The 15,605-nt window shown below is 34.9% G+C and overlaps 3 protein-coding genes across 4 annotated transcripts; 2 read left to right on the top strand and 1 right to left on the bottom strand.

Annotated features, from left to right (window-relative positions):
- The first annotated feature begins 375 nt into the window (after window positions 1-375).
- Window positions 376-4,857, top strand: LOC116024511 (proton pump-interactor 1-like). 2 transcript variants are annotated; one of them, XM_031265419.1, is made up of 8 exons: window positions 376-532; window positions 1,570-1,969; window positions 2,275-2,469; window positions 2,600-2,779; window positions 2,882-3,076; window positions 3,334-3,432; window positions 3,513-4,058; window positions 4,151-4,857. In XM_031265419.1, the coding sequence occupies exons 2-8, from the start codon at window positions 1,619-1,621 to the stop codon at window positions 4,475-4,477; spliced, it is 1,893 nt and encodes a 630-aa protein (XP_031121279.1). In that variant the 5' UTR covers window positions 376-532; window positions 1,570-1,618; the 3' UTR covers window positions 4,478-4,857. The 2 variants fall into 2 exon arrangements, with proteins under 2 accessions (XP_031121279.1, XP_031121288.1); XM_031265428.1 differs by having other exon boundaries at window positions 402-532; window positions 1,567-1,969.
- Window positions 4,858-6,155: 1,298 nt separating this feature from the next.
- Window positions 6,156-10,865, top strand: LOC116015489 (putative RNA-binding protein YlmH). The gene is made up of 10 exons (XM_031255571.1): window positions 6,156-6,399; window positions 7,779-7,873; window positions 8,076-8,207; window positions 8,276-8,349; window positions 8,447-8,552; window positions 8,949-9,017; window positions 9,442-9,506; window positions 9,748-9,846; window positions 10,275-10,374; window positions 10,573-10,865. The coding sequence occupies exons 1-10, from the start codon at window positions 6,240-6,242 to the stop codon at window positions 10,633-10,635; spliced, it is 963 nt and encodes a 320-aa protein (XP_031111431.1). The 5' UTR covers window positions 6,156-6,239; the 3' UTR covers window positions 10,636-10,865.
- Window positions 10,866-12,720: 1,855 nt separating this feature from the next.
- LOC116010018 (protein GRIM REAPER) lies at window positions 12,721-13,649 on the bottom strand. Its single transcript, XM_031249615.1, has one exon. The coding sequence runs from the start codon at window positions 13,626-13,628 to the stop codon at window positions 13,161-13,163; it is 468 nt and encodes a 155-aa protein (XP_031105475.1). The 5' UTR covers window positions 13,629-13,649; the 3' UTR covers window positions 12,721-13,160.
- Between the last annotated feature and the right edge of the window lie 1,956 nt (window positions 13,650-15,605).

Here is a 15,605-nt window from a genome sequence, read left to right as displayed (position 1 = left end):
CGTTAGTAAAAGTTACAATTTTTATTTTAAATATATTAATAATTATTTAATTATAAATTGGTCTAGTTCAACAAGACCAAATCAAATGAAGTAGGATAAATCTTTGGAGATAAATTTTGAGCACAAATAACACTCGAAAGCCTTAATAAAATTTGTATGTAAAAAATAAATAAATAGAAAGTATGTAATATTTTAAATGTTTAATTTATATTTAAAAAAAAAAGCGAACTATATGCAATCAATTAATTAATATAAGAATTTAAGCGAAATATTGCCAACTGTCCACCAATAATAAAGAAAAAAACAATTTATTTTTTTTCCTACTAGACCTTAGGGGAAAAAAACAATAAAAGAAAAAAAATATATATCTCTCTCTCTCTCTCCTTTGGATCTCTTTATAGCACTAAAATATACAGAGGTGTTAAGTTCTTCAAAAACAGAGAGATCTGTTGGGGTCTGACTCTATCTATCTCTCTTTGTGTTTCTCTGTTTTCAGAGTTTCAGACGTTTCATCTCTAAGGAGAACTCAACGGTGAGTCTCTCTGAATTTTGTCTCTGCCTTACTGTTTTTTTTTTTTTTTTCTTTTTCTGTAATTTTTCTCTATTCAAGAGTTTTTTGTTTTTGTTTTTCCCAATTCCATTTCCTCAAACTTCATATTTTTTTCGTCTGGGTGTTTCTCGCTTGTATCTTCCTCGTTTTTCTCTTGGATCTGTATCGATCTTAATCCTTCGAGGTCCCAATCAATCGTTTTCTTGATGTCTTCATTGACGAAATGCATTAGATTAAGAGATTCTTTTAAGGGGTTGTTGAATTCAGAATTATTGGGACTAAAAATTTGATATTTTTACGGTTTTAGTTAGTGATTCGTTTAACGATTTGATCTTTATCCTTTTGAGCTTTAAAATTGTATTTGCTGTTTACTGAATCTCTCTGAACTGGAACACGGATTACCTATTTTTGGGTGTTTTATTTGTTGCAGATATATGTGTGTATAGTTAATGCATGTTTCTTTTTGTGGATATGCCTTGTGCGTATACTATTGTCTTCTATGATTAAGGTTTTGTGGAATCTTTCCATTTTGTTAAGGTTAACTCGGTGGCTTTGTTGGTGGGGGTATAAATATTCGGTATGTTTGAAATCTGGAAGTACATGTTCCATTTCCATGCCCTTTTGGTTTGGTTTGAGTGGTCTCTTGGAGTCTACATGCTTGAATCTCAACCACAGTGCTTATCTGATTTTGTAAATGTTTTGTATATTTGTCTTTAGACTTTAAACAACTTTGACTCAACAAATTGTCTGATGTTGTATGTTTTCTGGTCCATTGTGATCTGTGGTTGTGAATCAGTTTTTCTAGTGTGGCAGACTAAACTTGGAATTTAAATTGGTTGTATAAAGTCTGCTGAGCTGAAGAGATCAGGCTGAAATTCTATTTTTTTTTTCATTACTTTTCATTGCATTCTTTTTATTAACTTGCCTTTCTCGTATTTTATGATTGGTCAGTGGAGGAGTAGCTACTAGCTCTTGATATCTTGTATTTTTTTTGTGTTATGTGTGTTTCTGCACAGCAGAGATTGAAGACACTGTAAGGCAGTCTGTATTTTCGCTTTCACTGAAATCATGGGTGTAGATGTGGAATCTAAGTTGGCTCATGTATCGGTTGAAGCTGGAAGTGAGAATGGTGGTTTGAAGGAAAATGGTACTGTTCCTAATGAGCCCATAAAATTTGGTTCCCATGGCACTGAGGAGCCAGTGAAGGAGGACGTGAAAAAAGCCCCTGCAATCAACCTTCCAAAGGATGCAGTGGTTGAGGATTGGCCTGCACCCCAGCAGATTCATTCATTCTATTTGGTTAAATATAGGACATTTGAGGATCAGAAGCTGAAGGCCAAATTGGAACAGGCTGAAAAGGAATTACAAAAGAAGAACCAAGCACGAAGCCAGATGATTGACAACTTGAGAGCAAAAAGGGTGAGTGTAGTATGATCTTTTTTTTTGGTCATGTTTGTACAATCTTTTTTGTCGGTGTTGTTAACGTTTTTTTGTCACATTAGTACGATCTTCTTTGTTGTCTTGTTATTGGGATCATTTGTGTCGTTTTTTTGGGATCATTTGTGTCAGTGGTATTGGGATCATTTGTGTCGTGTTTTTATGATCATCGTGTTACGGCATTGACTAATAAAAGGTAACAATACCAATTTTTCAAAAAGTAAAATATCTTACCTTGTTATCAACCAAGAAACTTCTAGGAATTTTATTGTTGATGATATTTGCAGGCAGCTCGCTCAGAGTTAATTAATGAAAGGAAGTCTCTAAGTGCTGAAAGACAGCAGTTCAGGTCACAGATAGATGAGAAAAGAAAAGTGATGGAACCTTTGCAGCAAGCTTTAGGCAAGTTGCGTGGCAATAACGCTTTTGGTCGAGACCGAGGTTCTATCATTTTTTCTTCTGAAGCAGAGCTCAATGATTACGTAAGCTCCAATGCTCTCTGATTTTTGATTCTTTGAATTTATCCCTTCATTCTCAATGGTTTTGGTGTTCTAAGATTTTGTGCTGTATTTTTTGGTGTTGAGGATAATATAATGTCTTCTTTAAATTTAGATTAAAAGTCTGCAATATCGTATTCAACATGAAAGCATTACCCTGAATGAAGAGAAGCAAATTCTTAGAGAAATTAAACAAATTGAAGGAACGAGGGATAAAGTTATTGCTAATGCTGCTGAGCGGGCAAAGATTCAGGAATCATTGGGTGAAAAAGAGTCCATTCAAAGCCAGGTCAAGGTAAGACAATGCTTACATGTAACTTTTCAGTGCAGGGCAAGTTTGGTGTTTGCTTGTTTACTGTATTTGGTAACCGTTTATTATTATTGAATGTCATTGTAGCTTATAGGCGTTGACCTGGATGGTGTTCGAAAGGAGCAACAAGTTCTTAGTGCCAAACTTAAGGAAATTGATGATGAGCTTGATGCTATGAAGAAAGAGATCGGTACATTGGAGGAGGAATTGACTGCACTAACTCAGCAACGGGACAAAACTTTTCAAAGCATTCAGGAATTCAGAAAACAACGTGAAGAAGGGGTATACTCTTTTTCAATTTTTTTTTTCACTGTTTAGAAAAACTGTTAATTATGTGTGGCTTATGGTTTAGTTTGATTTTTAATATCTAATTGATTTCGTACTCGCTATATGTGGCTAAATTGCGTGTGAGATTTTTCTTACGGTTGCGAGTTTCGCAATGTTATTTCTGTCTTTTTTACTGTGTAAAATTCCTATAGTGGGATTTTAGTTTAGGCACTTCAACAACCTTCATTACTAATCTCTTCCGCATTTTCCAGAATTCTTCTTTCTTCCAGTCTCGTAAACTCAACCTTGAAGCCAGACAACTTGCTGATAAGAAGGATGTTGCTGCCCTAAGAGAGCTTTCTGAAACCGAGGTTCGTTTGATTGCTTTTCTTCTTTAGTTTTACGTGTTTCAGTATTTCTACAATTTAAGTGACACTTCGTTTTTGTTTAGGTGGATAAATTTGTGGCCCAATGGAGCAGCAACAAGTCGTTCAGGGATGACTATGAGAAGAGAATTTTACAATCGCTTGATATGAGGCAGTTGAGTAAGGATGGTAGGATGAGAAACCCTGATGAGAAGCCGCTTGTATTGCCAGAGACGCCCAACGTGCCTGCACCCGAAGTGGTGGTGAAAACAACTCAGAAAGCGTTGAAGGAAGATTCTGCTCCTCCTCCGCAACCTGATGCTTCCCTGGCCTCGAAAGCTCAGAAAGACAAGAATAGCAAGCAGCAGAAAGACGGGAAGAAGAAACTCTCGAAGAGTTCCTTGGAGGTAAACGACCTTGATGACGATGAGGAAATACCGGGGGTAACAAATCTGCCGAAGGATTCGACTCCTAAGAGGGTCGTAGTTGATGAAGAAACGTTGAAGCAGATGAGGAGAGAGGAAGAGATTGCTAAAAATAAGCAGGCAATAGAGCGGAAGAAGAAGTTGGCGGAGAAAGCGGCTGTTAAAGCAGCACTAAAAGCTCAGAAGGAAGCCGAAAAGAAGCTCAAGGAAATTATCCTTTCGAACAAAATGTTCTGTTTTCTTATTAACAACTCTTAACTCACCTTTGATCTGATGCCCGGTGTGAATACTTTTGACAGGACCGAGAGAGGAAAGCCAAAAAGAAGGCTGGAGTTGCTGTCACCGATGAACCCACCGAGGACCCATCCGAGAAAACTAGCGAGGACGCTGAACCAGAGAAGCCCGAGGAGAACGTCGAGGCGGCTGATGAGCCAATGAAGCCAACCACCAAGGACCGGAAAGTGGGCCCGCTCAGGCTGAGACCACGCGTCGGTGCAAAAGGATCCGACATCCACAAAGTCATACTCAAGCGCAAGAAGAGCACAAACTATTGGATATGGGCCGCTCCGGCTGCTGCTGTGGTAATCCTGCTACTCCTAGCGGTAGGTTACAAGTTTTACGCCTAGTAGTCTTCTTCTAATGTCACCGCGAAAGAGGGAAAAGACTTGTGTTTGTGGTGAGATGGTGTCAGGATTTCTGCGTTTAGTAGTCTCGCGAGTTTACTTGTTCTTTGCATCCTATGCTAGGGATGGTTGCTAGACTCCATAATTTTGGTCATAGATCAGGCTGTCTTTAATGTTTGTTTGAACATTTTACTCAGAGACCAAGAGCTATACTCATTTCATTTGCTTGTTTTAGCTTTGAATTTTGACACCTTTATTAATGTTCTTCGGATTATCGTTTTTGACATTTTACTCAGAGCAGAAGAAGCTACTACTATGTTTATCTGTGTAATGCTTATTGTAATTGAAATAAATCATTAAGAGCTTACCAGACTTTATACAAAGTGTTAATTTTGGATTTGGTCTTCTATTTTGATTTTGATGGTATTTATAAATTTATTTATTTTTAAATTAATAACTTGATCACATTTTATTACGGAGTAGTCTTCATTATGAGAATAAAGTAGAGATTTAAATTATATTATTTAGTAGAAAGAAATATAGTTATTATTAGAAATAAGAAGGAAAGAAGTGATAAGAAGATATGGATTCAAATCACATTATTTGGTAGAGAGAAATATAGTTATATTAAAAATAAGAAGGAAAGAAGTGATAAGAAGAGAAATATAGTTATTAGAAATAAGGAAAGAAGTGATAAGAAAATTAAAACGCCTCTGTGTAATAATAATAATAATTAAGAACAAAAAAAGTTTTTTTTTAAAAAAAAAATTATCTTTTTTCTTTATGCTATGTTGAATTGGAATTCATAGAAAGGTATGAATTCTAATTCGACAGAATTGTTGAATTACAATTATGGTGTACCAATACTCTCTAATTTTGGTCTTCAAATGAATTTTTTTAATACATATATATATAGAATAGGGTTGCAATTGGATTACTTGTTTAGTTAACATCGTGAGGTCAGATCTTGTCTATCCATGAAATATTTTTAATGGTCTAAATTGATTAATCTTAAATCAATTTAGACCATTAAATATTACATGAATGAAGATCTTACCTAAATTACTTCGTTCGCACATATTTAATCAACTTAGAATCTTAAATCAACCTACTGAAGCACAAAGAGTTAACAATTGACTTCACTCGAATTCACTCCCATCATCCACGTGGGAGTGTTAACCGGGACACCGGGTGCCACTAGACCACAAGGTCTTTGGCAACTGATATCATATAATCCTAACTATATATATATAAAGAACCAAAAATGGATGCTCTAATAAAAAAATATATATATTGTCAATTATAAATCTAAGACTAAAATTGAATTAACTTATTTTCAAAAAAAAGAAGAAAAGATTAAGGGAGTGTTTGGTAAATATGTGTTAGCGAGTTTGACTAGTTGATAGCATTATTTGATTATAGAAAAATGTTTCGTAAATTAGTTGTTAGCTAATAGCTGATTACGTGCAAAATAACTTTCTCAAAAAGTTGATCAAAAAAATTACTTTGAGAAGCATTTTAAATTTTAACATTTTAGAGCAATAAGCTGTTATAAAAAATTAATTAATCAAACATATTGTTTAACACTTTAATTAAATTAAACAATTAATAGTGATTAAATAACTTAATCATATCAGGACATAAAAATGGCATTTGGAAAGATAAATGTGATTTTACCTAAGCCAAGTGTAAAGGCAAGTTGGCATTCCACAGCGAGGAGAGGAGAAGCAGGTTAGCGTTATCTGAAGGAGACATAGCAGCAGGGATGCGCGGTCTGCGCATAGCACCCGCCACTTTGGCCGCACAATCTTTTCTGAGCAGAGCCGTTAAGTCCTTTATACTTCCTCGCTCAATTCCCATTCATATAACCAACACCTTCTCCTACAACTCTAAGCTTTTTCTCCGACCACCTCTCAGTCCTTCAGGTTCGTCGTATGCTATTTCTCTCCCGAATTATTTGGGTTTTCTCTCTTTTATTTTTTTTGGGGGTATTTTAAATACGGCCCTATTTAACTAAACTTTTGGTTAGAATTTTGATAACTGCAGTATGGAATTGCACAATGAGGCAGTTATATTCAGCTGTGTAACTGTATTACTGAACATTCTAATGTTTTGTGACAACAGTGCTTGTATCTTTGGGGTTTTTATAACCATTAGACGTACTGCTGATAAATAAAGATTCAATTGTGGTGTAGTTATGGCCCTATTTGTTCTTTTGTTTGTTTGTTTTAATTATCTCCTTTTGTATCTGCTTGGTTTCAAGATTAGTATTTATTTTAGTTTCAAAGACTTCCATGTGCTTCAGTTCCTCAGGAAGGAAATCAAGAACAATCTCGTAAGTTTTAGTTGTTTGATGTCATTATTTGGCCCCATTGTAGCACATATTGTAATCTTGTTGCATCAAAGTATTGTGTATGTAGATGATCGAGAGAAATCTGTTGGGTCACAGTACCTGACCCGCACCTAGAAGTTAGGCAAGAAATGGATTTGGTAAAAAGAGTATTGGAACCTAGGTTCGGGTTAGTTTACTCTTTGGGCAACATGGCAAGTAAATTTAGACAACCATCAAGATGACAAGCTTAAGAGTACAAGAGTGATACCTTATGGCTCCCACTAACCCCTCTCTATTTTACCACTCACAATGTTTTTGTGAGTGGTGAAGAAAACTATTGTAGAAAGACTTCCCAAGAAGTTCCTCTGTTATACTGTCTCTCTTTCTTCACTTCATTCTTGCTCTCTTGTCCAGAGTTTGCTTCTCCTATTGGAATATTTATAACCCCATTCTAGCACCTAACGCTGCTATACAAAATGGCAACAAAAGTGGCTTCTTGTTGCTTCAATATTTTCCTTTACCAGAAGGCAGGCAAGAAATATAGCCACCCTGGCGCCCTATACCATCTCATTATGCATTCTTTGCATGTGTTCAAAGAGAGTTTGGAAAAACTTTCATCTTTATTTATTCTGATTGGATCTAAATTCCTAACAAAAATCTTAAGCATAACCAATGGAAGAAAGGATAGAAAATGGGCCCATAGGTTAAAAATGTGTGTGTCCCTGAAGGCTTGTGCTCAAACAAAAAATAAGATTATCTAGTGGGGATTTGTATTAAGATATGATATCCATAATGAGAGAGAGAGACTATAATAGGCTGCATATTGTCTTCTGTGTAGCTTTGTTATGGCTTGCCTGATTCAAATAATTAACATTTGCAAAGTTCCTATATCTATACTCTCAAATAGTAATTATATCCTTGGTGATAATGTATTACTGTGACAGCTAATTACCTGCATGGTTGTTTAAGCAGCTTCTGGAATATGCAGTGCAGCACAGGACATAAAGGGTGAATACGCAGTATCAGACAAGGATACGATTGAAGATGTCAAGCGCATCATTGAAATGGTATGTTGTTATATTGCAGGTTTCACATATTAATTATGCATATTTATTTGTAGAATTGTCTTTTAGTTTTATAGTTTTCCTTTTCTTCCTGCTAAAAAAGAATTACACTTTTCCAAAATCTTAATGAAATAAATTTGCTGAAGAGTCTTGTAGTTACTATTCAGTACACGTTCTTAATAGGGATATCTTATATTCATCACAGGCAGAGCGAGCATCATCAAGGAGAGAAGTTTTGCATACTGATTTTCTTACACCACTTGTACTAAAGGAGTCAATGTTAGCATTAGAAAAGTTAGCCAATGTTAAAACAGTTGCTCAGGGAGGGTACCCAGAGGTTAGATTTTATTTTGCCTGCCAAAAATTGCTTTTGGACTGAACTTTTAGTAACCTTTAATATCCTAGGCTGAACGTTGCAGACTATCAGTTGGACATCCAGAGGTGTTGACAACTGATCCAGATATTGTTTCTGCCCTAAGGTAGATCAGACTCTAGTCACCAATCCATCATTTACTTGCATTTCAAATTGAATTACTTGGTGCTTTCATGTTTTTGAGAAATGGTCTCGCATTTCAGTATTTCGGGGAACTTCTCCTTTCAGCCCTGTTCCCATGGTGATTTCCTTGGAGCAATCCTTGGTACAGGGATTTCCAGAAATAAGTTGGGAGATATTATCTTGCAGGTATTATAAAACCATATTCAGAGGACTTTGGGAGTTTGATTAAAGTAATTAAGTAAAGCACCTTGATAACCTCTGGTTGTTGACTAATGAACGATTGAACGTGGTTTTTTTAACTGAAAGAAAAAGGGAAAAGAAAAGTTTCCCAGATGAGGTTTCTGTTACTTAAAGCTTTTAAGTCATAAATTCAGTAACTTGTCTAGTTTCGTGCAAAAAGGACCCTGTGCCTCAACCTGCATAAAGATTTACAACTTGCTTTTGCATTTTGCCAACTTAGCAAATTTAAGCATTTGTGTGTTTGTGATGTTTCCCTCATGTATCCAGTGCATATTTAGTAGAAGTTATCTTTGCACTCTTCTGATATCTAATTGTTTCCAGACCATTTACATGCAATTTTAGGGGGAAAAGGGAGGACAAGTTCTTGTTGTTCCTGAACTAGCTGACTTCCTCACATCGACATTGGACAAGGTAGTATGTCCAGATAGATCATCCACACTATCATCTTGTCTACTTATTTATATTACATTTAGAGGCAATAAGTACTAGCATTTTAAATTATTCTCATAGGGATTTCACGCTTTCTTGTGGATTGCATGCACCTGAAGTTGTTGCAGTATCTTTTATTTTTATATATTGTTTAGCTCCTTTGATCTCTGGTGGAAAGAGAAAAATAGAATGAGAAGATTAAAATCCTGATATATGTTTTGACTTTATTGCTTGAAATTTTATATCTGTGTATTACAACTTACCAGAAGTGCTATAGACTGTAGTCATCTAACTTTTTGCTTTTAGTATGTAATTCAAGAGTAGGAATTCTCTGAAATGTTATCTTTTTGCAATTCAAATCCAACAATTCAGTTCCATTTGTAAGCTGTTTTTTCCTGCTTTACAGGTTGGAAATGTTACTGTTTCATGTAAAAAGATTCCATTGCTCGCGCTTGAATATGAACCGCCAAGGTTGCTATATATATCCTGTCCAATTGTTATTATTTTGGTATATATGAGGCGGAGGGTGATTGATCTTGAGATCTCTTGCTGTCTTGTATAGAGTCTCAAGTGAATATCATTGGACTATCGTGCCTTTTGTATTACCATTAGTTTCTTTGATTTTGTGCTCTTGATGTTCAAACATTGCTTGGTCATTTTTTGTGGAGGTGGAGCAATTGGTAGAATTGTAACAGATCTTTACTCTTCTCAGGACCAAGTTGCTAAAGACAGTAGAAGCATCATTGAGACTTGATGCAATAGCAAGTGCAGGGTTCAAACTTTCACGAACCAAGATGGCAGGGCTCATTAGGTATATTTACTTCCATTTTAATTTCCCTAAGCCAATTGTCAAACACTTCAAATAATTTCGGGAGAAGCAAACAAATATGAGAGGGTGTAGCAAATGGTGGGATACGAGACAACAAAACAAAGGATAAGAAAAGAGAAGAATTGCGAGGAAGTGTCACTGGGGGAGGGGAATACCAGGGAGGCAAGGAGGGCATCGATGTCAAAATTCTATGAAGATTATGGCATTTATATATAGTTGGGGGAATTGTGAGTGTCAGGATTGACTATTGAGAGGATCAAAAGATGGAGTTCTAGTGGCCTTTTGTTTGTGTGAAAAGCAATCTAGGTGGCTTAGATTCTTACCTTTGTACACTGGCCATAACACAAACATTATTTTGTTCCAAATTTCAACGCATTATTTCAATGAAGCTTCTTCACATTTTGTTTTAGTAATGGAGATGTGCGCATCAATTGGACTACTGTCACAAAAAGCAATACTACCGTCAAGACTGGAGACTTGATATCTGTTAGCGGAAAAGGAAGGCTAAAGGTAAGTTCTGTAGTCGTACATATCTCTGCTAGCTATTAATTCATGCTTTTGGTGACTCATTAAGGAGGAAAAAACAGAGAGAGAGGGAAATAAAATTAAGATAGAGCATCTTCTCTGAATCATTAAACCAGAGCTACAAGTTAACAAGTTACCAGCTTCTCATGAGCAATTAAATCTAATAATTTGTCTTTTGTTCAGATAGGGGAAATAAATTCAACTAGGAAGGGGAAGTTCGCAGTTGAGCTGATCCGATACATATGACTCGTGAAGTTATAGCACCGTGTGACATTAATAGTTTTTTACACCTGAAAAGTTGCACAGGTACTGAATACATTGGTTTATTTGAATCAATGGGATGAACAGATTTTGAAGATGATCAATTTGATTTTATATATACTTGTTACCCTCTTTGACTCTTTGTTACCCTCCTCTGTGACTGTGATCAATGATACATTAATAAAAGAAACATTCTGTTATTTTTCCAATTTCAATTTGTACTTTTCCTGAAATGCAAACAGTCACTGCCTGCTTTCTGTTTCCAGCTTATGGTACACAAATTTATATTTAAGAATACTTGTTAACTTGTGATTATGCTGATGCAGAAAAATAAAATAAAAAATTAAATTTACCAACAGAAAAATTTTATGGAAATCCATTAGTGAATCAATAAGTGCAATAAATGTGCAATGTATAGCAATCTTGACTTGGTCACCCTTCTAGAGGCATTGCCCCAAGAAAAAGAGTGATCCAAGATACAAGAAATGGGAAACTGTGTAATATGTGAATGCCACCCTATATGTGGTGGAAGCCAGTGGGTGGCTTGACCATAAATATGATTTCTGAACTGGTAGTTGAATACAGAAGATGGATATTGTAGAAAATTTTTGAGAGGTTCTAAGGGTATTTCTAATGGCCTGGGTTAAAATGAGGGGAGAAAGAAGGGGATAAGGGTTAAAGGAAAGAAAGAGGGAGGGAGAGACAACCTTCGGAGAGGCTGTCATCTCCGGAGGTTGTCTCTAGGGGCACGTGGCGCGTGGGCAATACGCGTCAGAAAAGATGAACTTTATTGGAAAAATAATCGCAGCTAGTTGGTGAGCGTCTTGTACACATGTTCAATGGATGCGTCAGCCGTCAGGGTGGTCGCTAATGACTATTTTTTTAATTGTCTTTTTCTTTCTTTTCTTTTTTCACACTCTCTCCTTACTCTCTTATTGGACTAAAGAAATCTAGCAAAATATTCAAATAATTGGGGATGCTCATATCGCGTGCTAATGAGGTTAAGTTGTGACACTTATCATAAATAATTGTAACAAGGGTCAAATAAGCTTTTGAACTATTCAAAAAATGCAATTAGGCTATCGAACTACAAAAAACTCTAAATACACCCTTGACCTTAGAAAAAACAAGCAATTGAGTCATTTTGATTTGTTATTATAAGTTAACATCAGGTTACCAATGATTTAGATAACATCTCATAATATTTTGTTGATTTGGATCTTACTTACATATTATCACTATTATTATTACAAATGAGAGAGAGAGAGAGAAAGAATTGCCTATGATTGCCTTCATCCCAAGTAAGCCCTCCCCAATTACATATTTAGCCCTCCCCAATTACATATTTATATGGATTTGAGTAGGGACGACTGGACGAGGATATTCATCTTGGTCCTTGCCCCCGGACAAAAATAGAGGCTACCATGGCGACCAAGTTTTTCCTTTAAAAAAATAATTTTTTTATTTTTTATTTTAATAATAATAATAACTAATATTAATATTATTATTGTTGTTGTTATGCCAATTAAGTATGATCTAAATTAACAAAATATTATGAGGTGACCATCCAAATCATCGATAAAACATTTACATACCTTGAGTGTAATAGCAAGTCAAAATAATTTGATTGCATTCTTTTTCCAAGTTTAGGAGTGCATTTGTAATTTTTTGTAGTTTGATCATCTAATTATATTTTTCTAAATAGTTTAATGATTTATTTGACCATTATCCCTATATTTTGAAGAAAGTAACATTTGCACTAGCTTTTGCCTAATGTTTACATACTTGATGTCCTTTGTAGCGGTTTAGTTGTTTCAGAACAAATGTATTTGTATGTTCATAGTATCACACTGAATTCTTCAAAAGTTCAAAAAGAATACGCTAGTGTTTAAATATAGTTGTATGTACCACTCACTTTATTAAACAAATTGAAAAAAGAATACAATAATACAAAACACTTTATTGTACACAATAATAACTTACTTTTGCCCATTAAATATGGAAAAAAAAAAACATTTTCGAGTAGAAACAAGGAAAAAAAAAACGAAGAGAAAGAATTACAGGCAAAAGTGTAATTTATTAATACTTGAACTGTACTTATTCCTACTACATATCTGTGCATTACATACTGGAAACTTCAAACTTTATTTTTAAACTTTAACCTGTGATCAACTGAGCTGCCCATGCAGATTGAAAACTTCAAACTTAACACTCTTGAACCCTAGCTAAGTACAGAACATCTCTTCCTAAGCACAATGAATAAGTCATTCATGCACTACATTTATTTATTTATTTATTTATTTTTAGATATTCATATATGAAAATATATAAAAATCGATATTCTCTTAAAGGAATAGTATTTCAGAAATAGTTTACGATGTCACGTATCACTATACCTTTTCGCAAAGGATAGTATCTTTTACCACCGTCAAAATTTCAAATACCATGTTTAAACAGAAGTGTGAGTGCAAAAGAGAATATAATACAAATAATGTATTTATTCATTTAATTTATGCATAGCCACAAGATCCATAGTTGCATTTAACCCCAGGCAAGCAGGCCGTGGTGCATTTCCCGCAATGCAAAGCGTTATAAACGACGTCGGTGCAAACGCCGCCGCAGCAGCGCTGTCCGAAGCCGCATTTCCGGCCGCAGCCGCCGCAATTGTTCATATCGCCCAGCACGTTCCGGCAGTGCTTCTTGCAGCAGTAGAGAAGGCTGGTGCCGTTGTTCGCCGACACGCCGTTGCACACATTGTTGCTCACGGCGTCACACCTCTTCCCCTTCCTAATGCTCGCTAAAAACCTGCTCCTCAGCCTCGGCGCCCCGGAGAACGGCGCGTCCAGGATGTACTCTTCCGCTTCGTCGTCATCGGCGTCGAGAAAAGAGGCGGCAGCGGCGGCGGCGGAATGAGTGGAGAAGAGGAGAAAGGAGAGAGTGAGGGAGAGAATGGGGAGGAGATTGAGTAAGGCGGCCATTCTGTGTTGAACAAGTTTGAGATTTTTGTTCACGAGAGTGATGGGCAAGGGAGGGGTTACGTAGGCCAATTTATTAAGTCACAGATTTTGGCAGTTACAAATAAAGAAATGATAAATTCTTTTTTTTTTTTTTTTGAAAAGAAATGATAAATTCTTTTTCATAAAGAATTCCAGAGTTTAATTAAGGTAGGGAATGGAAGATTTAGCAAAAAAAAAGTATTTTTCCTTGAGATTTGCAAGGAATTAATGACAATCCAGATTCCAGGCCACTACTTTAGTACTTGCTTAATGGATCTGTTTAGCACAAATCATGACGTTTCCCCAAGCTCTAGATTCTATACCTATATATGCAAATTGCCACATTAACTAAAAGAAAATACTATTCTCAAAAAAAAAAAAAAAAAAAAAACCTAAAAGAAAATACTCCGTAATATCCAGGCAATCAACTAAGTTGGTCAGATTGTTAGACTTGATAAATACTAAGTTTTAACTTTTAATTTTGATTATCAATGGGAGTGCAAATTGCCACATTAACTAAAAGAAAATAATATTGAGGCAACCAATTAGGTTGGTCAGACTGTTGACTTGATAAACACTAAATTTTAACTTTTAATTTTGATTATCAATGGGAGCGCAAATTGCCACATTAACTAAAAGAAAATAATATCGAGTCAACCAACTAAGTTGGTCAGACTGTTGACTTGATAAACACTAAGTTTTGACTTTTAATTTTGATTATCAATGGGAGTGGTCTATTGGTCAGTTTGTCTATCGGTCTTCTTGATTTAAATATGGACAATCTAAGCTAGTTTACATCATCAATGTACACCTTCAGATAGTGTCTGTAAGTTTCTCTATTCATCAAAAAAAATTAATACTTGTAAAATATATTCTCACTATATGTCAGAACAACCACAATAGTGGTTTTTGCCTAGTTTTTGGTAAAGAAAAAACTAGGAATTGGTTTTTATCTGATGGGAAAGGAAGACATTTTTCGCTAGATTTTTCTCTTGTAAATATAGTTTTTGAGTGGGGTTCACTTTTGGAGGGAAAGGAGAAAACTTGCGCAGATTGTTGCATGCAATGCATGTGCCTTTGCGCGCGTAATGCCTTTAATTTTTTTTTTTTTCCAGAATTTATTGTTTCCCTTTTTTCTTGCAAATATAGTTTTCGAGTGGGGTTCACTTTTGGAGGGAAAGAAGAAAATTTGCGCAGATTGTTGCATGCAATGCATGTGCCTTTGCCCGCGTAATGCCTTTAATTTTTATTTTTTTTTTGGTCAAAATTTATTGTTTCCCTTTTACATACCTGCAAAAAACTCAAAAAAATCTACACCTGCTCTCAATTGAATCATGTGTCATGTGCTCCATTCAACTACCTACCTAAGCTGATAGTTGAATGGCACATATCTTTTGCATGACTCTGATACCAAATTGAATTATGTGCTCCATCCAACTAAAAGTCTAAACTGATGATAGTTGGACTACACATATTATATTTATGCTTACACTCTCATAATTTTATTAATGAAGAAAAAAAAACAATAAAAATCATGGTTCATTTGTTTTTTCCCTAGATCAACAAAAGAATAAAAAGTAATAGTAAATATAATACTTCATTTGTCTTATTTACTACGGAGTATTTATTAGCCAAATATTCTTTTTTTTGCTTATTTACTTTAATTTTTTTAATCATTTTTAAATTTAATTCTTTGTGTTTAATAATATTTTTAATGTAATTTTTAAATATATAAATTTTATATATTAATACTTTATTAAATATTACATAAAAATGAATGGTAAATAACGTAGAGTCAAGGCGCATTAAATGAACTAAACAAACAAAATAAGATAAAGTGAGTATTACTTCGACAAATGTCTCTAAAAAAGAGAATTCTCTTTCTTTTTTATTTTTTTCTTCTCCTAAAGAAAAAAAAAAAGAAGAGAGAATTCTTTTTTTTTTTTTTTTTTTTTTTTT

The sequence above is a fragment of the Ipomoea triloba genome, chromosome 1, assembly GCF_003576645.1.
Source record: "Ipomoea triloba cultivar NCNSP0323 chromosome 1, ASM357664v1".
Taxonomy (NCBI): domain Eukaryota; kingdom Viridiplantae; phylum Streptophyta; class Magnoliopsida; order Solanales; family Convolvulaceae; genus Ipomoea; species Ipomoea triloba.
Note: the sequence above shows the minus strand (reverse complement) of the source record. Positions and strands in the feature narration are given on the sequence as shown.

Coding starts and splice junctions, on each gene's coding strand:
- LOC116024511 (XM_031265419.1), top strand. CDS start 1,619: ATGGGTGTAGATGTGGAATCTAAGTTGGCTCATGTATCGGTTGAAGCT. Junction 1,970..2,274: donor ACAACTTGAGAGCAAAAAGG/GTGAGTGTAGTA, acceptor TGATATTTGCAG/GCAGCTCGCTCAGAGTTAAT. Junction 3,433..3,512: donor GAGAGCTTTCTGAAACCGAG/GTTCGTTTGATT, acceptor GTTTTTGTTTAG/GTGGATAAATTTGTGGCCCA.
- LOC116015489 (XM_031255571.1), top strand. CDS start 6,240: ATGCGCGGTCTGCGCATAGCACCCGCCACTTTGGCCGCACAATCTTTT. Junction 6,400..7,778: donor ACCACCTCTCAGTCCTTCAG/GTTCGTCGTATG, acceptor TTGTTTAAGCAG/CTTCTGGAATATGCAGTGCA. Junction 8,208..8,275: donor CTCAGGGAGGGTACCCAGAG/GTTAGATTTTAT, acceptor TTAATATCCTAG/GCTGAACGTTGCAGACTATC.
- LOC116010018 (XM_031249615.1), bottom strand. CDS start 13,628: ATGGCCGCCTTACTCAATCTCCTCCCCATTCTCTCCCTCACTCTCTCC.